Source organism: Tenrec ecaudatus, chromosome 13 (assembly GCF_050624435.1).
Source record: "Tenrec ecaudatus isolate mTenEca1 chromosome 13, mTenEca1.hap1, whole genome shotgun sequence".
Lineage (NCBI taxonomy): Eukaryota > Metazoa > Chordata > Mammalia > Afrosoricida > Tenrecidae > Tenrec > Tenrec ecaudatus.
The window spans coordinates 92,176,167-92,199,587 of NC_134542.1; the positions used below are offsets into that span (position 1 = coordinate 92,176,167).

At 40.1% G+C, this 23,421-nt stretch overlaps 1 protein-coding gene across 1 annotated transcript in view; it reads right to left on the reverse strand.

Annotated features, from left to right (window-relative positions):
- Positions 1–271: 271 nt before the first annotated feature.
- EPC2 (enhancer of polycomb 2) overlaps positions 272–23,421 on the reverse strand; it is a 131,874-nt gene continuing 108,724 nt past the window's right edge. Inside the window, exons 7-14 of the mRNA XM_075529824.1 lie at positions 22,488–22,679; positions 17,143–17,232; positions 15,708–15,853; positions 15,251–15,594; positions 6,198–6,334; positions 4,686–4,845; positions 3,514–3,847; positions 272–2,270 (exon numbers count right to left, since the gene is read on the reverse strand). Of these exons, the coding sequence (XP_075385939.1) occupies positions 2,198–2,270; positions 3,514–3,847; positions 4,686–4,845; positions 6,198–6,334; positions 15,251–15,594; positions 15,708–15,853; positions 17,143–17,232; positions 22,488–22,679 (1,476 nt within the window). The 3' untranslated portion in view covers positions 272–2,197. The remainder of the gene's footprint in view (positions 2,271–3,513; positions 3,848–4,685; positions 4,846–6,197; positions 6,335–15,250; positions 15,595–15,707; positions 15,854–17,142; positions 17,233–22,487; positions 22,680–23,421) is intronic.

Here is a 23,421-nt window from a genome sequence, read left to right on the forward strand (position 1 = left end):
AGAAAACCAAGAGATGGTGCTTCTGACTAGGGCAGGGACGGTGCAAACCTTTTCTTGGAGTTTTTGAAAAACACTGGAAAAGTGTGTGTCCAAGTAACGGAGCTGCCTTCTACAGACCAGTCACCACACCAAAAGGACTAAGTTAGTCACCCATCTTTGATACTTCTGAGTGCCGTCACCTCCAGAAACTGTACAGAAAGACAGTTCATTTTAAATTATTTAAAACATGTATATTATATCACATAAGGCAATTGATGTCATGCTTTACTTCAATTAAAAAAAAACTTTCTTCAAAATTGGCACGGAAGTTGATTTAAGTTCTTAATAGCAAGGAGATACAATCCAACTATAAGCAGAATGAACACACAGTCATAATACATAGCAAATCAAAATTATTTCCTTTATATAATCAGCAATGAGTAACTCCAGAGGTAGTATGGCAGAAACGAGTAAGGGTCCTATCAGGTCACAACCAATGATGAAATGAAATTCATTTTTTTTTTCCTGTGGTGTTGGCCATAAACTGTTTTACACATTTGGGACCCAAATAAAACCATTCTCGGTAGAAAACATGGTCCATTCATTCAACTGGCATATTAATTTACAACTTTCAGGACTGCGGATATAAAAATGTAAAGTATAAAATTATGTAAGTTTGAAATGGTTTTAATTGTATGCATTAAAAATATTTACATTTCCCAGGACTTCTTGACAAAACCCCTTTGCAATATAATTCTACTCTAAACTTTTATTTATAAAATGAGGCTCATTTATGAGAGTTCAATGAATGTTTTGCGGCAAATTACTTACATTCGTTCAGTAAAATAGCTTTAAGAACTTTTCCTATCAAAGGTCGTTTATATTGGATTATCTGAAACCCAATAATGCCCCCAGATGAGCTGCTTAGAATCCATATCCTTCCACTTGCAAAGCGCCGTGACCATGACAGGGCTGTGAAGCGCTCTCGTCCCCTCACGTGGTCACTGCTCCTGTGTGCACATGGTGAAATAAACACATATGCAGCATGTCCATGCTTTGATATGTATTTTTATTTCCCTGCAGTTTTCACTCATCAAGAACAAGTAACAGGGAAAGTTGTCTGAACTAGTGCATAAACAAACATTCTGAAACACCACTACACGTATCTAATTTACAAGAACCGTATAAAAAAGTCACTAAAACACTACACTATGAAGGTGTCCAACGCTTACAGTCAGACTTTTTCCAACCCGTTACTTGCCTTGTCGCCACAGGAAAACTTTCCAAAATTGAAAAGACATTCTGCCACAACCCTCCCCCCTCCCAACACCTGGGATGGCTCGATAGCTAGACTTCCAAGAAGCATTGCAATGATAGAAAGCAATACAGAGCTGGTCCAATATCCTTTATGTGGTGTGTTGCGGTTTTAAAGCCAGTTAAAATACGCAGTCTTCAGATAAAATGTAATCCTTGAAAAATTTTCTTTATCTGCACAGCTTAAATGTGCTAGATGCATAATTTTTCCTAGTCCATTTTTTCTGTGTAATTATTTTTGTATAAACTGGTATTATAAATAGAAATATACATTCAAAATATATGGAAAAGTGAGTTACTACATTAAATTTGCATGTATCGATCCATCCCTTTCCCCTGCACAGTAATAGAAAATACTATTTTGCCGTGAACTTCATATTTGACAGTGAAATGCCCCTAAAGTACTTACCAAACAGTCCATGTAGTCAAATAGTGAAACGAAATGAACCAAGTGAAAACTTTACAGTTCCTTTAGAAAAAAATTACAAGATTTCATTTCCTAGCTATGAATCTTTAAGGTATTAGACACAACGTTGGATTTAGTTTTACAAGATACAAAATGTAAACATGGCAAAATAAATAGTTAAAACAAGTGATGCAGGATCCCGTTTCATGCTCATGATCCCATCAAAGAATTATGTTTAAAAATCCATTCAGTTGCAAATTCAAGTGCAAAAGCATGATGATGAATATCTACTATTCAAGTAACAGAAATAATATTGATGATACAAATAAACTATTTTACAAGGTAGTGATTTTCCCAATTTTACAAAATATACATTATATATCGATCGAAGGTCCGACACACTGCAGTCCGTTTAGGTCCATCGTGCGCTGTGAGTCGCCGTTGCGCTCAGCTGGAATATGAATGCCTGCACACCATCGCCACAGCCACAGCCTGCAGTTAGGTCACCTCCATGGCCACTGTCGTCTCTGCTATTCCATTTAAACCCAGTCTTTCTGGTTCATGGTTCTCTCTGCAATAAAGCAAAGAGTGAAAATTGGGATTAGCACTCTCTACAAGAAGATATTTAGCATTTGCAGGAATTTTAAATGTGACTAAATGTGTGCTTTGCAAGAACGTATGTACTAATCCAGGGCAGGAATTAGGAAGCCTTCTTCAGCTCAGAATTCCTAATCACTCGATGGTAATTATTTATTTAGGAAAGGTAAAAATTTATCAGTTATTTCAGTAGAAGCCAAGGATAAACTTAATTATTTATAAGAACTCCAACAGGATAATCAAGGTCTTCTTTTTTTTTTTTTAAACAAGATAGACGGGACAGATGATACTCAAAAAGAAGAACCAGTAGGAGCATATTACTTAAATTTCCTCCCTTTATGGTTTTAAGGTCACGTACTTATCAACATACACAAATCTTCTTCCCCTCCCTTTCTGATTCACTGTTCTCTTTGCATCACAGAAAACAAGACGATAAAATCACATTCCAAAATACACGATCAGAATTCGTATCAGAAAATTCTCAATACAAATTTACAAACAGATTAAATTATTTTAATATTCTTTGTGCACAATGCTGAATCTATTGCCATTCAGTTGACCTCACCTACAGTGACCCAAGAGACAGAGTAAAGTGCTCCACTGGGTTGGCAAGCTGGACATCCTCATGGAGGCAGAGGGCCAGCCCCCAGTAGTTAACCCACTGCTGCCACTGGGCCTCCCGTGTAATACACTGACGAAAAGGGACTTCTGAACCATAGCACTGAAGTCAGTGCGAACTCTAACCACTGAGATGTCCTGCACCACAGAAGCAGTGGGACAGTGGTAAACAGGAAGCCCTGCCAGGAGATGGGCTGACCCAGTGAAACCACAGTCGCTGCATTGAGGGGCAGCCATAAGGATCGTGAGGGCAGCACAGGACCAGGTGGTGTTTCACTTCATTGTACAGAGAGGGTCACTGTACGTCTGAAAGTGTTCGAGGGCACCAAACAACAGCTACAAAAGAGAAATCTAAGAGAGGATGCTTAGATGCACTGGTTAAATATAGGATGGTTTTACAGATCTGGTTGGCGCTAACGTCCTACCAGCTAACTCAAGTGATGAAAATCACAGAGCTTCACACTAAGAAGACCTTCAATATCTGTCCACGGATCCTCTGCTTTAGTAACGCACAACGACTTCTTCCTCCGACAGAACAGCCAGAACGAAAGGAGGGAGCGGTGCTCGGAACAACACCCCCCCCCCCCCCGTGCACACACCTGGCGATGCTGCTGATGGCACTGCTGGGTGGAGCCTTTGGCACTCTGTCCATGCTGGCAGCAACTGTGGCAAGTTTTAAGGCTGTTGGCGATGGTGCTGAAGTCCTTGTATTGATATGCACATTGACTGGCGAAACAACACTGACATTACTGAGGTGCACGGCATTGGCCAGGCAGGAATTGTTCACGGGAAGTGTTTGAGGACTGCTTGTGCACAATGCTGGGATTAAGTGGTTTGTGGTGGTGTGGCCGACTGTCCTGACAAGCTGCACAGCTGAGATCCCTGGGTTGGATGATAAAGCCATACTGGTGGAGTACAATGGCTTAGAGGTTCCTGATAAAAGAGAAAAATAGCATTCAATGTATGCTATGGGGCACGGATAAAACCCTTGAACTGTTAATTAACACTGAACATAAATGGGCGAACTATGAGTCTAATTAAATAAGTTAATTTCACACACTACAGCCTCTCACAAGAGACCTTCTGGAGAGCAGGTCTGATGTGTTATTTGCCCAAAGACCCTCCTTTGATAGCCTTGCAAACACTCGGCTGCCTCCGTGCTGGGGCCTTGGGACGAGAGCAGAACAAGGCAGGGAGGCCCTGGTGAGAGTTCCTTTTTGGAGGGTGAAGGTAGATAAAAATGAGAGAGTTAGAGATGCACAAGCATTAGTAAGGATCGACAACCACGCATGCATATTAAAAGCAACTGGGAAACCCTGGGATCTGAGAAGTATTGGAAAGATGATAGAAACAGCTAGAATTTTTTAGGATTGAGGGTGGCAAGAAGCAGACAGGATTTCAAAACGATAGCATAGCTGGAGAGGAAGACGTTGCAAAAAGTCTACCTAGTAAGGTCTAAGGGTGGAAAGGCAAATCCCTTTGCGAGTTCATTAACAGACCATCTGTTTACCAATGCCAAGCAATGCGTGGGTGCTTCAATGGCGATGGGTGCTGAACAGCTCACTGGGTTTTCTAATGTGCTAGGATGACATGAGGAGCGGTGGCAATTCCCCTCACACTAACCCTTAGAAATAATGTAGAGAACTAACTGGTGGGCCTCTTTTACACCATTGTTTCCTTTGAATTTAAAAGTATTTAAAACACAAAAACTAGACCCCAAGTCGTTGAGTGACATGGAAGCCAGCAGTGCCATGTGAAAGCCCGACCTTACCTGAAGGCTGGACAACACCGTTTATGTTGCTGTGGCCACTGGTCGGCTCCTTGGCCGCCTCGCTGCGGCTCGGAACAGGTGCACTGACCACTGCCGATGCAGCGAAGTGGGCGCTGGCTGAGTCAAGTGTTTTAGACAGACAGTCAGGTGTGCTGGAGCCCTGTAAGATTAATAAAGTGAGACTCAATGCTCAAGATGGAGTATCAGGAACATGCCACAGAATAAGGCGGCTCTAACAGACTTCTGCCTTCTAATTCTAAAGTTACATGTGTTGAGATATAGAGACCCACGGCTCCAACAATTTCTGGCATGAGAGAGACTAAACACGGGGCACCTACTATTTCTGAGAAAGAGCGAGACATTGTGCAGTGGGGTTGTGGGGGTTTTAATGCTATATAAATTTTCCTTATGAATGCCGACAATTTAGATACTATGATCTAACTGAAATCACAGAGATGATGAACAGTCATTTTTGCCACAATGTGAAAATGAATCCTGCCCTAATCACACAGTAGACTGAAACATTTTAGGCTGACTATACACGAGACTCAGAAAAAGCAGACAGAGGAGAGCCAATGACCATTCGTCCTTGTTTCTAAGACAGTACAGGGTCACTGTAGTCCTAGGTTGTGGGCCAGTCTTAGATCCACTCAATCGCCACAGGAGTGTGTGATATGTCTTAGAGCCACTGAGATTTTCCGGTTATTGAACTTCGTCTTCAAGGTCAGTGCATGCCCTACAAAGAAACACTTGTACTCTGAGTTTGAGGCTTTGGCAACTGAGATCGGCCTTTGAGGATGAGCACAACCACTTTGGGGAGATCCTGGCTTAACAGCTCACCAAGCGCAGCTGTGACCGAGCTTGTCACAACCAGTACCCTGGAAGTTGATCATCCAATGAAGGGATACATCAAGAGTCAAATGACAGCAATAACGCCACAATGCAAATGGAGCAACAGCTTTAAGACCTGTGCCGTAAAACTTCTTTTTCAGCTGCCTCAAATGTCAAATAGATTTCCCAATTATAAATTGTTTTGTTCTGATCTCTAGGGCCTTCTCCGAGAGCCCAGGCGGCACAGTCATTTTTTTAAATTTTTTTAAATTTTAACAATTTATTAGGGGCTCATACAATTCTTATCACAGTTCATACATACATCAATTGTATAAAGCACATCTGTACAGGCGGCACAGTTATTTTATGTTGCACTGTGATCCGCAAGGTAAGCAGTTTGAAACTGCAGGCCGTTCCTCAGGAGGAAAATGGGGCTTCCAACTCTCTTTACCAGTTACTATGTCAGAAATCACAGGGTCACTATGAGTTGGCATTGACTCAATGGAAGTGCACCCCCCCTCACTAGTCACTTAAATGAAATAAATTGGAAAGAAACACATTATAGTTTAAAAACCAAGAGTACCAATAGCAAGGTTATGTTCTACGACTTGATCAGAATTGAACAGAAGTACTAGGAAACAAAGCAAGAGGCGTAATCACGACGTAAAAAGGCAGATTTACCTGTGCTTTTGGATGGGTCTGTTGCGAGGAATGCTGAGATTGCTGTTTCTGCTGAAGCTGAGCCAGCTGCTGCCTTTGCATTTGAACTAACTGCTGTTGATGTGTCTGAAACTGCTCTTCTGTGATACCCCCTGTCACTGGTAAAGGACATTAATTTCAGAAATAAATAAATCTGAAAAGTATTTTTAATAACCTGAGCAGAATGCAATACAAACTTATTTCACAACTACAATCACAATATACATCATCAGTAAAGAACCCAATAAAAACGATACGTTTCAACAAAATTGGTTTACATGATATCCTGAAAACCATGACACCCTTAGTAATGCACACAGAAAGGTTGTCATCTGTAGCGTTTGCTGTTTAGCTCGATACCTTGGACTCTGTCTTTTATTCAGTTAGTTTCTTTTGAGCTCTCTCTCAAGTATCATGTATGCTAATTATGCAATGGAAAAAACTTTTATTTATTAATATAAATGATATTCCCTCAATAAGAAAACATGACTGTCTGCAAGACTCTAAATGACTCTTACTATTGGTTTTCATCTATGACAGTGCAGTGAATATGCTTTCCTGATTGTAAGTCAGAGTAGAGGACGTAAATATTCATCCAGCAAAACAATAAATCATAGTTTAAGCCAGTCTGATCTATAAAAATACTCATTGAGAACAAGAGAAATGTTGATGAACTTAAGGATGTTATGGTTAGATGTAATAAATTCTTTCGACCAAATAGAGTATGCTAAAAGTTAGTAAATTTACAATGAAAACAAGACATTGGAAACTTTTACGTAAAAGTCAAGCTAAAACTACCCCACGCCACTTTTTAGCAAATCAACAGATTGGCCAAAAAAGAAAAAGAAGGATATTATCCACCAGTAAAGCATTCTATTAAAAAGAAAATTCTACACGAGACCAAAAGGTCAACAATTACTTTAAAACACTGGTTCTCAACCTGTGGTTCGTGACCTCTTTGGGGGTGGGGTGGGGTTTGAACGACCCTTTCACAGGGGTGGCCCGATTCATAACAGTAGCAAAATGACAGTTATGAAGTAGCAATGAAAATAATTTTTGGTGGTGGGGGGGTCACCTCCACATGAGAAGCTGTTGAACAGTACAAGGACCCATTCTGCAAGAGAACTGCCGTCACTGAACAACAGGTATGGACACTGCCAAGGTGCAACTCTGTTGTACAGATACCCACTGTAAGCATAACCCCCAAATCCAACGATATAAAAACTTTCAGATTTGCGTGGAAAAGATGTACTGTATATACCTGAGTATAAGCCAACCCGAAGATCAGCTATGGTACCTAATTTTACCACAAAACCGAGTGTATACGGTAAACAAACCTTCATTAACTGATCTTTACATAGGTCAGATAGATAAAGTGATTTAGAAGACACAAACCTATTTCCATAGACAGTAGAACACTGTTAGGCTATGGAAACATTAAATCACAAGATACATGCAGTAATGTTGCCATATTTTGATTGATCTCTGTTCCTCCTGAATGTTTTACTCACTCCGTAAATATTTACTACAGTGCAGTGTGGGGGCATCAAGAATTGTAGTGAACAAAGGGGGAATAAATAATGCAGAGGTCCCCTGACACGAGCTCTGCAGGAAACTGGGAACACTAAGTTGAGCCAACCTTTACATACAAATGAACAATCTGATCAACGTGACTGAATGGAGTTTATACTATCACCCCAGGGCACTTGACTCCCCCAAAGATTTCTGCTTAGTAGGACTACAAATAAGAATTTTTAAAATGTTTGTTTTTTTAAGGGAAATTAGACACATAACAAGTTATGCTTAAGCACCACCACCAGTCAAGCTGATTCTGAATCACGGTGCCCATGTGACACGGGCCTGCTTTCGCGGGCTTTTCATTGGCTGTAACTGCTGAGGTAGGTAGCCAGGCCTTTTTTCCGTGGCACCACTACGTGAGTTCAAGCCGCTTCTTCCACCCACAACAAGTTATACATGGAATAACTTCTTTACTAAGGGAACTCCTAGGACTTAGATAAGGGATAATCTTTATATGTAGGGCCCCTAACGTTATCATGAAAACTTGGAGCTCTCACAGCGCTCACTGGGAAGTTGTGGTATTCCCTGTGTCTGTGAAGTATGCATTAGTTATCTTAATAAACATAATCAAATGTCTTTCTATGCATATGTTCAATTCACTGTCAGTGATCTATTTGTAAATGGGGAGGGGCTTCTAAATTTCCAATTTTCAAAATCAAATCAATATCTGAAGTGCTCATGAATATCCAGCTGTTTGTAAACCTTGGGACAAGAGATGAGAAATCGTTTATTAGATAAAATCGTTTGTTAGATAAATCTTTCTATGAAAAGAATGAGAGTCTCTTTAGTTTCAAAAAAGTCAGACAATGAAGTCTTCCTAGTTCAGAATCAACTAGTATGGAAACTAGGGGACCTAGCAATCCAGTATTTGCCGTCGTTGATGACACTGTACAAAGTACTCAACAAAGTGCTGCCAATCACGGCGAATGCGCTTCCACGATCATTTGTCACGTAAAAAAGGGCTGACACATTGCCTGTTTAAAAACAGGTCTACAGTAGTGCCCCGCCTTGTCACGACCATTCATTTCCCCACAGAATTCTACAAGTCTGTCCCAGATTTAACTCAAATTAATTACAACCAATGAGCCACCATTTCTCACCCTAATGCTGGCTGATTTTGACACCAGAAAGCTTGCCACAAATCTCACTCTTGGTAGCATATCAATGATAGAAACATAATTTTATAAAATGGATATGCTTTGAGAAATTACATTCATTTTCTCTCTCCCTCACCCCCCACCCCGTTCCAAATAGGAACTCTCCCTTCTTGACATCTAGCGCTTTCTCTACTTTAATAAGGTGGCCTGTACTTGAAATAAGCTGCTGTGTCTGTGCCAGAATGGTGTCGAACAAGGTTTAGAATCACTCCAACTCTTTAGACAAAAACAGCAGACAGTACTTGTAACACAAAAACATGAAAGCCCCTTTGGACTCCTTTCACTGTCCTAGAATGACAGAAAAGGGGCAAGAACTTACAATTTTCACGGCATGGACATCAACATTTTAACTGACAGCCTCAGGGCTGACTTACTAGTTGGTAGGAATCAGGTGGAAAGCAACACATCTGCTAATTACTTTTCCTGTCATAAAATAATAAAACCAAACCCACTGCCACTGAGTCCATGCTGACTGACAGAGGCCCTGTAAGACAGGTTAGATTTGCCCCTGAGTTTCCGAGGCTGTTTAACTATTAAAAGGAGTAGAAAGCTCTTTCTCCCAGGAGCAGCTTGGGTTCTCGAACTTCAAACCTTTTTGGATCACAGACTTAACTTGTAACCACTAAGCCACCAGGACTCCTAAGTTACAGCACTACACTCATGAGATTTATTTCTTCAATAACTTTTCATTGAGGGCAAGCATTCATTCCTACCAGGCAAAGCTCAGTGGCAGCAGGAACACATTTGTTTAGGAATTAAGCAGAGGCTGGGGCTCAGTTCTGTGTGAGGTACCAAAACTACTCGCTGTCCCATCGACTCTGGCTCTTGCCGACCCCGGGTGTGTGTCAGAGTAGAGATCCACAGGGTTTCTAATGGCGGAGCTTGTGCAGGTAGACCGGGGCCTGTCTCTGCAGATGTGCCTCCAAGACATCTGCTGGCGGCCTTCCTGGAAAGCAGTGGAGGGGTCTGACTATTTGCAACACCAAGGGCCTCCCCCATTCTGCTATAGGGACATACATGGAAAATGTTAGAGCCAGTATTTTGAAAATGACAAGAATAAATATTTAAACGCTTGCAAGTCCTATCTGTAAGTCTGGCTGTCTTATCAAGGTGGTAATATTTCACTTTTCAAGTGAAGTATCCCTATTCCTTAGTAAGCAATTTAAAATTTTGTCTTTCATGTACTCCAATTACATCATTCTAAACACTAGTAACATAATTGCATCTTAAAATATAAAGCTTATAAAAAAATCTGATTTTCATTTCCCTAAGGCCTATAATCTTTCTGTACCCAGCTCATTACCTATCCTTCGGTTTATCAATCATTCTTTTTTTCTTGAGAAAAATCTATATACCCTTAGAATACCATCCCTTAGAATGCTAATCCTGTTTCCAAAGGTGCTTCACTTCATTTTCAGCATTCAGATAGGCTGGCCCTCCTAGTCTGCCTTGAGTTGACCTCTCTCTTCTGACAGTCACCCACCAAATACGTGGTTTACACTCGTGCAGTAAGGGCACTGTTTCTGAAACTTCGCCCCTCAGGTATTCTTGAGTCAAGTATTCTTGGTAATTCTTCCAATTAGAGAAATGCAGGCCCAAACCAGGTGTTCAGTTCAGTGAAGAACACCAAATGTGGCTATCTTAATCTCACAATGAACATACTTGAACATACTATGCAGCACTTCTTCTGCCCAGGAATTTTACCATACGTGCCGAATGAGGCAAAGGGGAGTCAACGCAAATTTGTTTTCAGGCACAGATAAGGGGCTCTGTTATTCGGGGGATTTACGATCCAATTACTAGTTGGATTTCAAAGCATTGAGAGTCAGATCAAAGTTCACATAAACCACTGCAATTACTATGAAGAAAAATCGAATGCTTTAAAACTGGCACTGTCTATCCAGGATTACCGAAAGCCTATGATGTTGTACTCTCACAGGTAAAGACAGACTGAAGAATAAACTGGGAACCTGAGGAAGTGGGGAAATGAAGAAAATAAGATATGAAGATAGTAAGAATGGACTAGCGATCTATTTAAACGTCCAACATCTAGCTCAAGAGTTACAACTGAGATTTCATTATTGTATTCTTTAGCAAGTAAATAGATCCTGAAGTCTGAATCCATTCCTCACATTTAACAGCAACCCTGAGCCTAGAATAAGTGTGAGTACCATAGGCTGGTTGGTGCAGCACAGTGCTGTCTATCACAAAACTTTTATGCTTGTAAACATTTTATTGCAGCTTAATAAGAAATAGGAAGAGGAAATCGGGACATTAAAAAAAACCCGAAGGTCTCTAAAAAAAAAAGCTCTATAAAATATTAATATTTTAAATTTATAAATTGGCAATTCCAAGATATTTGGAATCTGTCAAAGTATTGGTATTTATGCCGTATATTGAGTCAGAAAAGAAAAAGACACCAAACATTAATGTACAGCTATTACGCAAAAACAAAGATAAATGTAAATAATTCTGGTCCTTCACATCTGAACAAGGGAGGCTATTTTGGGATGTAAAACCTATTTTTTTTGAGTTTTGAGTCATACAGTGAGTTAAGCATTAGGTTGCCAAGTACGGGGTCAGTACTTCAAACCCACCAGCTGCTCCTAGGAGGAAAGATGAGACTTTCTGCTCCTAGAGTTACTATTCTCGGACACTGTAAAGCAGCTCTGCCCTGTCCTGCAGGAAATCTGCTCGGTGCTACTGAGTGTGGTCTCAGTACCTCAAAGAACAAATAGTCATTTTCAAGTGACTAAGCACTTTATCGTCCATGTATGTGATATTTCCCATGTGATACAAACTCTCTGAAGGTAAGGAATAGTATTTATGAAACTTTGAAACACAGCACAGTAATGTTCATAGAACAGATCCTAAGTAATTAGGCATGAAATTAATGTTCCTTAGTCACTTGCTATGTTCCACACTCTCTTTCTGACTTGCTTCTATACACTGAATAGTTTTTGAATTAAGAAAGCACCTCTATGTTACTTAAAAGTTAATAAAGCATCTTAAGATGAAAAATCTTTAGCTGGAGTTATTCTAGTACCAAGGAACACACATTTCAATGTTAGCCTTCTTGTCAGTTGGCATAAAAATATTCACAATATAAAAAATAATCAGGTATTTAGGATACAGATTATGATTTGATAATATTAACCTTATCATCACACACGAAATTCCAAAGTCTTCAAACTGGAGTCCCCATGCACCCTCAGTTGAGAAGACATAATAGTGATATAAATATTATTAAATATAGTATGTTTTTCTTTTTAAAAAAATTAAACTCTTCCTTTGTTGCATATTACTAATTTCCTAGCTGTGAGTGGAAAAGTAATTACCTGTAGTTTGTCTACCTTGGTGGTCTGCTTTGTTGATTAAAAAAAAAAAAGTCTATGGTCGGTATTGACTCCTAATGAAACACGTACTTTCATGTCTTCAAGGTCACTAAGAATGAGCAGAAGGCTAAAAACTAAAGTGGACGAAAATATAAAGTAAGAGAAAGCGATACATACAAGGGTTTCATTATTTTGTTTGTGCTCATCAAATGTAAAAATACAACTTCTAAAAACACCTAAATCCTTCTCTTCAGGTAGCTGATAGAAATTTCTCAGTACTGAACTGTAACTGAACCCACATAAGGTTAACCCAAACTTAAGGAAGTGATGTAAAAGGCATAAATGAAATAATGGATACTTAAAACTGAACATGTAATTCTTGATAATAAATCAATAGCTATACGGCCTTCTACCGCTGAATTGCATGGCAATATCTAAGCTACATCTTTGTGTTCGTGGGAGCCCATGTGTCGGAGTAGGACTGTCTCCTGGGTGTGCTGGGAAGCAGATCACCAGGTCTCTCTGCCATGAAGGCGCTGCGTGGGTTCCCACTGCCAGCCTGAGATAAGCCACCGAGCGCTGAACCGCTGAGCCACCCGAGGGCTCTCCTTTAGGTTACGTTAAGCTATGCCCAAAGATACGAAGTCCTGAGAACACACACACACACAGCACAGATTCTGGAATAGAACAACGTTAATGTAAGAACATCATCTCAAAAATAATTTATTAGAATTTTATAGTAGAAAGCTGCAAATATCTGGCCATGAACAAGATGAGCAGGAATATATCAAAATGATTTTTTGGTATGGTACATACATTGGTAGAGATGAAAAGCATGCTAATCACACAAATCTAATGGTGATTGACTTTCTGATTCATTGTATAACTGTCTGTACAAAACGACTTTGAGTAACACTGTTTGGTATAGGAATTCTAGTTCATTTCACCAACTGAAATAATTTATTGAAGTTGGCTAAAAATCACTTGACCTAATATTTGTCAACTTCCTACTATCTTTCGATTTCTATGAATCTTCCACTTTGATCTAGGTGTTTATCCATTTCAGCTTCAATAGCTCATTAAACTTCAGAGACTCATGAATTTTTACATAATGGATGCCATTTTCCTTACCTAACGCTCGTTTAGGAGAAAATTAACCAACTTAATTTGGCAAAATGATTTGCCAACTTTTAATCATTCAAACAAATTCAATTTTCCTTTACAACCTTTAAACAAACGTCTAAGTCAAGTTTGAAAATAAGCAGTTCAGTAACTAAGAAAGACTGAACACTATTGAGACCAAATTTCAAGCTAAAATGATTTAAAATCACTTTCAATCAGTTTAATATTATTTCACATACTAAAATGCACCACTCAGGACATAATTTAGAAAATACATACATTTACAGAAAGAAATCATTTAGACAGTATAAGTCACATGACATGTTATTTTTGTTTCTTAATACCATGCATTATATACAATGTGTACAAGGATATTTATAAATTATAAATATTTGTACAAATCAAAAAGGGAAGAATAGTCACAGAAGTCAGATAGGAAATTACACTTTAGATTCTATAGATATTATACATTATTTATAAATGTACATACCATAAAAATATTAAATTAATGTGTATATTGTCTCTTAAAATGGAAAAACATCTTTGATTTCAACTAGAGACTATAGACAAAAGTTACATCTCTTCATAGTAAGCCTTCTTTAAAAAAAAATTCATTTTCAGGAGTTTTCAGTGATTCTCTCAAGGAGGAACTCTTACATTTAAGCAAAGGTAACACACATAAATGAAACAGTATCTTTACTAAAAGCAAACAGTATAGTGGTATGACACCTGAAGGCAGAATATAGCCAGCTTGTCCATCGGGAACCCCTTACCCATTCTGCCTCCAAATTCACTATACCAGGCATACGAGGGGGTACCTGCCCCCAAACTGGAACTGTACGGGATGGAGCAGAGCTTTTGTAGTATACATTCAGCATCAAGCAAGGTGCTGAGTCTGCTCCCAGTGGCGTCACCTGGGAACATTCTCTCTGGTCGCAGTGAATTTTTCGTAAAAGCAGTTTTGCTCGAACCTTGTTTTTTTTTGTGATGGTCAATTTAAGAGGGCAGAGTGTGGCTGTGAAATTGTACACAGCTTACAAGGAAAACACTATGGGGGAAACTCAAGTGTAGGAGTGGTTTTCTCATTTCAAAAAAGGTGAAATGTCGATTGATGACAAAACCTCGTTCAGGATGCCTGTCAACTTCCCAAATGGATGAAAACTGACAGCGCATAGTGCACTTGGCGTTTGTTCACCAGGTCACTCCTGTTTACAGGTTCTATAAAGACTGCATAGCACTGCGACAAAAAAGGCCTGCTTTGGGGCAGATGGGGGCTGGTTTTGCCACGACAATGCACCTGCTCATGCAGCTCTCTCAGTGACCCAGGTTTGGGCAAAAATCAGCATGCCTCTCTTGCCCCACACACCTGACCTTGCTGTGGTTTCTGCAGATGGAGAGGGACATGAAAGGTCAGCGATTTGACAACGTGGAAGAGGTGAAGAAAAAAATGAGGGAGGTGCTATCAGCCATCCAAACATGAATTTGAAAATGTTTCCAAGAATAGAACTGAGGATTTAAAATGTATTAAGTGTAACGGAGAGTACTTTAAAGGAGATATGGTTGTTTTGTACAAAAATTAAAACACATAACTTTTGGGGGAAAGCATTCCAGTTTTGTTTTTTTTTGGTGGGAGGGAAGCCCCTCGTACACATTCAAACTCCATGTTCTTGGTTTTATAGATACGGGGACAGGTACGTTAAAATGTGAAAAATAATTAATAGAGTTTTATTTCTTAAGTTAGAAAAATAAACCTTCACTATATCCCCTGAGATTGTATGTAGCAGATACGGAAATGAGAAGAGAATAGCAGGATATATATACTCTTAACAAAGTGGAGGCCTACCTGATATGCCATTCTTGCTGGTGTTCAACAAAGCTACAGATGCTGCCGAAACTCTTTTACTGTTCACAGTCTGCCCTGGCTTTCTTGAGGTACATTCTTCACTATCATTGTCCTGTAAATTTAGTAGTCTGGGCTGGAAACACTGTAGTCGACATGATCTGATATTGCGTAATATTTCAGAAAGGGACAGTCTATTTTCACAAGGTTTATTGGAAGCATTGGTCCGAGAGAAATTAGAAGAAAAGTCTACAGTTTGGGAAGAGCTTGAAAAACCATTCAGCATTTCAGGGTCTATCTGTTTCAGGACTGGGTCATGTTCTGTGGATATTCGGTCCATTATTACTCTGGAAAAACACAACATAAAACCAAATATTAAGGGAACTAATTTTACCAACACTGGCTCTATTCATCCCCTTTTAGATTGCAAACAAAACCCAGTTCAAAATAAATAATTCACCTGCCACCTCTGCCAATTCGTCTCCTTGCAAACCCTATGCATCTTCTCGGGGCTGTAAGCGTTGTAAGGCAGTGCCTGTACCTCAGCTTATCCCCGTCTGACAGTTCTGAAGTCTCACTTGAATGGCTAGCTTGGTCCAAACGAGGCTGCAAAAGAAAAAGAGGAAAAAAACTAATAAACAAAATTATCGATGAAATCTGAAATGAAGAAAAGGTAAATCTTAATATGAAAAAAAGTAACTGGAGCATTTGAACAATTAAAATCTAAATGTAAAACTGGAATTTAGTTTATAAGTTCTTTCAAAATCAAACCAAAAATTCATTCACTAAGACAACCCAACTGAAGTATTTTACAATAAATAGATCTTTAAAGAGTAATACAGTTCTTAATAGGTACGTGTAAGAGTAGAGAGGTAGTAAAGTCAGTAATTTCTAGGCTTCCTATTAGGATAAAACAGAAGAAATTTTTCTGCAACTAAAAATTGGACGTCAAGCATGCCTGGGTCCAACTGAAGCTTCCTTTGAAAGGAACTTATAGCCCATCTCCTTGCCCTCCCGTTCCTTTCCATCATTCTCTTCTGTGTCTTGCTACCTTTGTCCCCTTCCCCCTTTATGTCCCCTTCCCTCTTCACTTAGCAAAACGCACACCCAGCTTCCCACTATTTCTACAGTCTTTCTCCTCTCTCTCTCTCTCTCTCTCTCTCTCTCTCTCTCTCTCTCTCTCTCTCTCTCTCTCACACACACACACACACACACACGCGCGCGCGCGCGATTCAGTTATCAGTGTATGTTTACCAGAATGCAATACGACAAACAGTCTCCACAAGTCACATTATGAAAGCCAGCCTCATTACTCTATAGTTACCCTGAGCATTTGAAAGTGAGGGTCACTCCTTGGTATAATGTTCCACCAAAACTGGACTTAATAGCATAAAGCAAGTTCTAAGTGTGCAAAACAAAACAAACAAAAACAAAAAATGAATACATGATTATTAGGCAAAATATTGCCATGAAAGAATTTAATAAAAATTTTAAAAATTTTAAAGTTAACTTTCTGCTTGATAACTTACTGGGAATGCATGTACAAGATGGACTTGATGCATAATACGTTTCAGTAACTACTAATCCGGGGCTTAGTTTTAGCAATGATATATTGAACACTTTTCAGCCACCGTGAACGTTATAGTTAAACTTAAATAGCTGGTTTTTACACAGATCACCTGGCCTTTCTTCCAATCTCCAACCTTCTAGTTAGCAGCTAAGTGGAATTAATCAGATTGGTAAATCTGATTGGTAAACCCTGGGGGCTCCTGTATTCAGAGGGTATTAATAAGCAATATCTGATGGAACTTCTTGCTTTTAGGTCAAGTCTAAATCATCTTTACATGTGTTACCTGTTAATTCAAGTTTACAAAAACATCATAATAAGTTCTTACAGCGTAATACTGGCATCCTGCCCGCCTTCTGAAAGCACAGGGGCCATCCGGATCATTTTCTTCTTCAGGTTCTGAGACTGGAGATGGTACCTAGGCAAAAGAGGCCTTCTATTTAGGAGGTATCTAAAAGTTCATGGACCAATTTTTAAAACAATCCAAAATTAAAATCCTTCTCAAAATTGTAAATCACTCCTATATTACATATGCTTGGCAATAAATTTCCCCAAATATTTCAAGACCAGCAACATTTTCTAGCATGTTAAAAATAATTTTCAGTGGACTACTTCCTGCAGGTAAGTATGCATGGTACTGCTGAATTGTTCCTGAGTACGTGTCACGGACTTAAACTCAGGTAGCAGGTGTATATAGATTAACATACAGTTTATCTCTCTCTATACTGTGATCACAGTTTACCAGTTGGACCCCAGCTCTAGGTAAGTGTGTTTCTATCTAATAATTTCTCTGTATGTAATGATGCTAAAAATGAAATATGCAATGAAAAATGAAATATGCAATATCCCGGCGTGGAGTAGGGAACCAGTGGAGAGGTCTAGGAGGCTGGCCCCAGCATCAAAAATTAAGTGGATTCCTGCCCCTCCCCCGAAAAGAATTTGTTTCAAAGGATGACATTGATTCTGCAGCTCCGGGAGATGGACATATCTGATCAGAGCACACGGGAGTAGATGAAGGGCAGGAGGAAACAGTGGAACACAGCCTGGCCCACGAGGCCGTGAGGATGATGTTCCTGAGTAGAGCAGCCAGTCCACAGAGAGAACAACATGGCTGGCCCTACTATGAGACATGATGGCCCTCAATGACTAAGGGCGATACAGGGGACAGCACCGGAGACACAGTGTGGGAATTGCACCTGACCTGATCCCACCACACCAAGGCAAAGCACTGGGGGAGTGCAGCTGAACAGCAAGGGAATGGAGTGGCAAGGTCCCCAGGGAATGCTGAAAGTGGACTTTGGGGCCAGGGCGTGGTGCCCCAACAGACTGGACTGGAAAATGCTCCTAAGGGCCAGCAAATGATCCCTGAACTAACTACAAGCTTTTCTCTTGTGAACTGTTTTGTTCTGTTCTTTGTCAGTGGTTTGTTTTTGTTGTTTTGTTGTCTGGTTGTATACTGTTGCTTTGTTTTCCTCTGTCTTGTTTTCTTGCATGTTAGTGACTCCACAGGTCTGTCTGAATAGGACAGGCTGGATGAACTATCTGGAGGAAAAACAATAGGACAGACAGTTCCGAGTGGGGGAGGGTGAGGGTAAGGAAGTGGTGTTAATAAACACAGGGACAAGGGAACAACATGGGACACAAAATGGTAGTGAGGGGGGAGTGGCAGGCCTGATGGGGAATGATCAAGGGTAAGGTTGCGTAGAGAAGAGGTATAGCTGTAGCCCAGGTGGGGACGGAGCATGGTGGTGGGGCAGAAGGAAAGTCAAGGGAGATGGAGGAAGGAGCTGGGAGTCAAGGGGCATTTATGGAGGTCTAGACAAAGACATGTACATGCAAACATATATATGAGGAGGGGGAAATAGATCTAATTGTCTACATTTATAGGTTTAATATTAAGGTGGCGGAAGGACCTTGGGCCTCTACTCAGGCAGTCCCTCAATGCATGAATACTTTCGTTTATTAAATTGGTACTCTATGATGCTCACTCTCCCGACACAACTGCTGAAGCCAAAGTGGGTGAACAAGTAAATGTGGTGAAGAAAGCTGATGGTGCCCGGCTATCAAAAGAGATAGTGACTGGGGTCTTAAAGGCTTGAAGATAAACAAGCGGCCATCTAGCTCAGAAGCAACAAAGCCCACATGGAAGAACACACCAGCCGGTGCGATCACGAGGTGTCAAAGGGACCAGGTATAAGGCATCAAAGAACAAAAAATCATCATATCATTGGCTGCACACCTCCATGATAGGGTCGCTGAAGACAAATGGGTGCATAAGCAAATGTGGCGAAGAAAGCTGATGGTGCCAGGCTATCAAAAGAGATAGTGTCTGGGGTCTTAAAGGCTTGAAGATAAACAGCAGTCATCTAGCTCAGAAGCAAAAAAGCCCACATGGAAGAAGCACACCAGCCAGTGCAATCACGAGGTGCCAAAGGGACCAGGTATAAGGCATCATGCAAAAAAAAAAAAAGAATATGTGTGTGTGTGTATATATATATATATACCATATTTAATGAAGGGGGAAGTGCAGAGTGGAGACCCAAGGCCCAAGTGTCGGCCACTGGAAATCCCCTCATAGAGGGCTTTAGGGGAGGAGATGGGTCAGTCAGGGTGCGAGGTAGTACCGATGAAGAGCACAGCTTTCCCCCAGATCCTGGATGCTTCCTCCCCCCAACTACCATGATCTGAATTCTACCTTGCAGGGCTGGATAGGGCAGAGGTTGTACACTGGTACATATGAGGGCTGGAGGCACAGGGAATCTAGCGTAGATGATACCTTCAGGACCAAGGGTGTGAGGGACGATGCTGGGAGAGTGTAGGGTGAGTGGGTTGGAAAGGGGGAACTGATTACAGGGATCCACATGTGACCTCCTCCCTGGGAGAGGGACGGCAGAGAAGGGGGGGAAGGGAGACTCCGGATAGAGCAAGATATGACAAAATAACGATGTATAAATTACCAAGGGCTCATGAGGGAGGGGGGAGCGGGGAGGGAGGGGGAAAAAAAAGAGGACCTGATGCAAAGGGTTTAAGTGGAGAGCAAATGCTTTGAGAATGATTGGGGCAGGGAATGTATGTATGTGCTTTATACAATTGATGTATGTATATGTATGGATGGTGATAAGAGTTGTATGAGTCCCTAATAAAATGTAAAAAAAGAAAAGAGGAGGGAAAAAAAATGATTAGGGCAAAGAATGTACAGATGTGCTTTATACAACTGATGTATGTATATGTATGAACTGTGATAAGAGTTGTAAGAGCCCGTAATAAAACAAAAAAAAAAGGGAAAAAAAAGTCTTATGAAAAAAGAAAGGATACAAAGACCATTCCTCTTATTCACAGGAGAACACTCTATTCTCCCTACTCATTCTTTGAAAATCATGTCTCAAGCTCAGATCAGAAGCAGAGTACCTTCTGCTAAGGGTGCTTAGACTGGATGAAGAAAGAAGTGAGAAGCCCACAATCTGACAGGACAAGGTTTGAAGGAATCTGGAAAGGCTGTTACATATTTAAAACACTGTTTGCTCACTAATAAAGAATGTCTGCCTGTATCGACCAGCGTGTTCTTGTAGTCTGCCTGTAAGGGAGCACAGTGCCCTAAGTAACTGGAGAGATGACAGGGAATTTAGGGGTGCTGAGTGTGGCCGGGAGGAGCAGCTCAACTCAGAAGAGCGAGAAGGGCTGCAGAGCTGAGAACGTAGCGAGCGGCCCTGACCTGTGTGTGCAGAAATGCCGTGCTAGCGTAGTCTGCTATGCAAGTTAGTGCAGGGACGTCACGGAGAAGATGTTTACATCACTGTCACATCGATCAACATCAGGATATATACAAGCATCTGTCGGGGGCCATCTGATACCAGGTCAAGTAACCCTAATGAGATCTGAGCACTATGATCCCATACAGCAAATATGTGTGTTTCAGAAGAATATATTTCCATCCACAGGGTTAAAATTAAAAATATCTTCTTTTGCACTTAATTTTGAAGCACATCTCATTTTCTGAAAATACTGGCTCAACCACATATACTTGCATAATTTTGAACCTTACAAATCCCTCTCTTCCCAATTTTAGAGCAAAAAGTGCTTTCTCTCTATTATTTCCCAAGTGTAGTAATCACCACCGAGCAAGGGTCTTCTAAGCGAGAAAGGAAAACATTTGTTTGAGGTTCCAATACAGCTTCTCGAATGCTATGGGACATAGAAACTGGCCTTTCTGCGTCTGGGAAAACCCCCTCACCGGCTCGGAACAGCGGTCTGAGTGCCTAAACGAGGAGTCAAGGCAACCTGAAGGGGCTCTGAGCCTTTAGTGACATACAAGTTCATTCCAAACATGGAAAATAGGTAACATCTTTTTTCTTCCATTGGTCATGGTTTCCCATGGCATCCTTTTTAAAGGGCTGGGAGGGAATATATTAAAAAACACGCCAAGCTTACATTAGTACTAAAAAATAAGGCTACAATGAATATATTTTTCCAAACACATCATTGTCTTGCTAAAATTTTTTGAGAAGCCATGTGTCTATTACTCCAAGCAAACATTCCCCTCACCTCTACCTCCCTCTTTTCTTTCGCTGTTTTCTGATATATCTTTAGTATAATGCACAGGAATGCCAAAATATTATCTGGGGGGAATAAAACTAAAGCAGTGGAAAAATGTGAAAATAATATATGCTCTTGCGGTGTGCTGCAGAACGGATTCTGACGCACAGTAATCCTACAGGGCCAAGGGAACGATCCCCCCACCCCCCTACGAGTTCCCGGGCTGCCATCTTGCTTTGCTGGAAGCAAATTGCTTTTCTTGCAGGGAACCGCTGACAGGGCTGACAGTTTTAGCAGCCCAGCTCTTCATCACCATCCCACCAGGCTCCTTTTAAATACAACCAACCCAGCCCCAAAGGGCCTATTTTAAGTAAATGCTAGGTTTAAATAATCACTGCAACCAAGTGTTTTATAAATAGTTCTGTTTACAAATATATCTGTTCTTTCAAAAAAATGACTTAAGTGAGTTCCAGTGTTAACCATGAGAAAGCAAGTGCTGGGTCCAAGGTCTTTGTTACAAAAATGCCTGAGGTCTTCTCTGTCACACTGAAGAGAAAGAAAGGCACGGCTCTACCAGGAGCTACACAGTATTGAGATCAAAAATAGTCAAATGAAAACCTCAGAAAACAGAAATGTTCCTTTTAAAAAAAGACTTTCAAATTGCAAACATTTTACTAGAATGCTGTTGAAACACAATGAAAGTTGCAAAAATATAATGCAGGTGGATTAATTTTTGATGGCAATGTAAAATTTATAATTACATATTAAATGTCTTAATGTATTGATAATCTTTGTTTCAGCGGTTCTCTTTCTAAAATTATTTTAAATACAGAGGGAAGAAATAATGCTTATTTTTTATCAAAGGGAGAAACAGATAATCTCATAAATGCTCCACAACCGAATCCCACAATAGAATAAATTCTATCAATGGAAAATAACAAAAATAAGTACTTCTCAGTGGCTATATAAAGAATATGAGAGATGTTTATGCTACAACATTGGAGTGAACAAAGAAGGGAGACAAAACTCTAAAATGTCAATCGTTTCTCTAAAAGATAGTAATACATAAATTTAAAAAAAAACTAGAAGAAAATGCATAAAATAGTTCCCCCTTCCCCCAAATAGTTTTAAAACAAGCACCTGTGGAAATTCCTCTTCCTCTGAGCTGTGAAAGTCATATTGCTTAATGTCGCTCGCACTGATCACAGGCAAAGTCTCCGGGGCCGATTGCTGGGGTGTTATCAAAGTCTCTGCTTTAGGCTTCTTTGGGTATTTCTTCTTTTGACGAACCGCATCAGAAGACTCTTCTTTCACAGACAAGTGACGAGGGTGCTGTTTACGGATGGAAGAAAAAGGAAGAAATTAAAGGCATTTAGACATTATAAAAAACTATACTGTGTTTTGAATGACATGCATTTTTCACCCAGGAGGTGATTTGATTTGGTTTTTAATATGCAAAACTTATTCTGGGATCAGACTGAAAAGTGCTTTGCTCTCTACAAGTTCTGATGAAAAATAATTATGGAACTTAATTAGCTTTTATAATTATGATATTTAAACTATAGTTAGTGATTTTTAAAAGTTCCTCTATTATTTTCACAATACCAACTACTTAAATTCAGATTCTACTTTAGTTAAATCTACTAATTAATGAATTAATAACCTTTTATTTCTCAAATAACATGAACTGTATTTCTCATTCATTTCTACACTTTTTACCAATTAAAAATATTTCTTTAGCTAATTTTTGAGAAAAATGAGCTTATAAGCAAAGGAAAAACCCTCCATATTTTAGAATGCATAATTATTGTCCCAACCAAAGAATAAACTATCCTCAAGAGGCACAAGGTTCTCTGGAGATTCCAGGGAGGTCCGCCGGCCACGGAAAGCGCCAAAGGGGGGGTTTCCAGGCCAAGTTGCCTGCTCTCCGCAAACCAGACATCCATTACTTCCTGTTGGACACACTGGCCCTCCTTATAACAAGGTGTTAGAACCACTTTAAAAATGAGTGCTCTATGGCAGGCTATTTAAAAAGGATAAAGATGTTCTCCATGTAATCCAAGTGGTAGAGCTA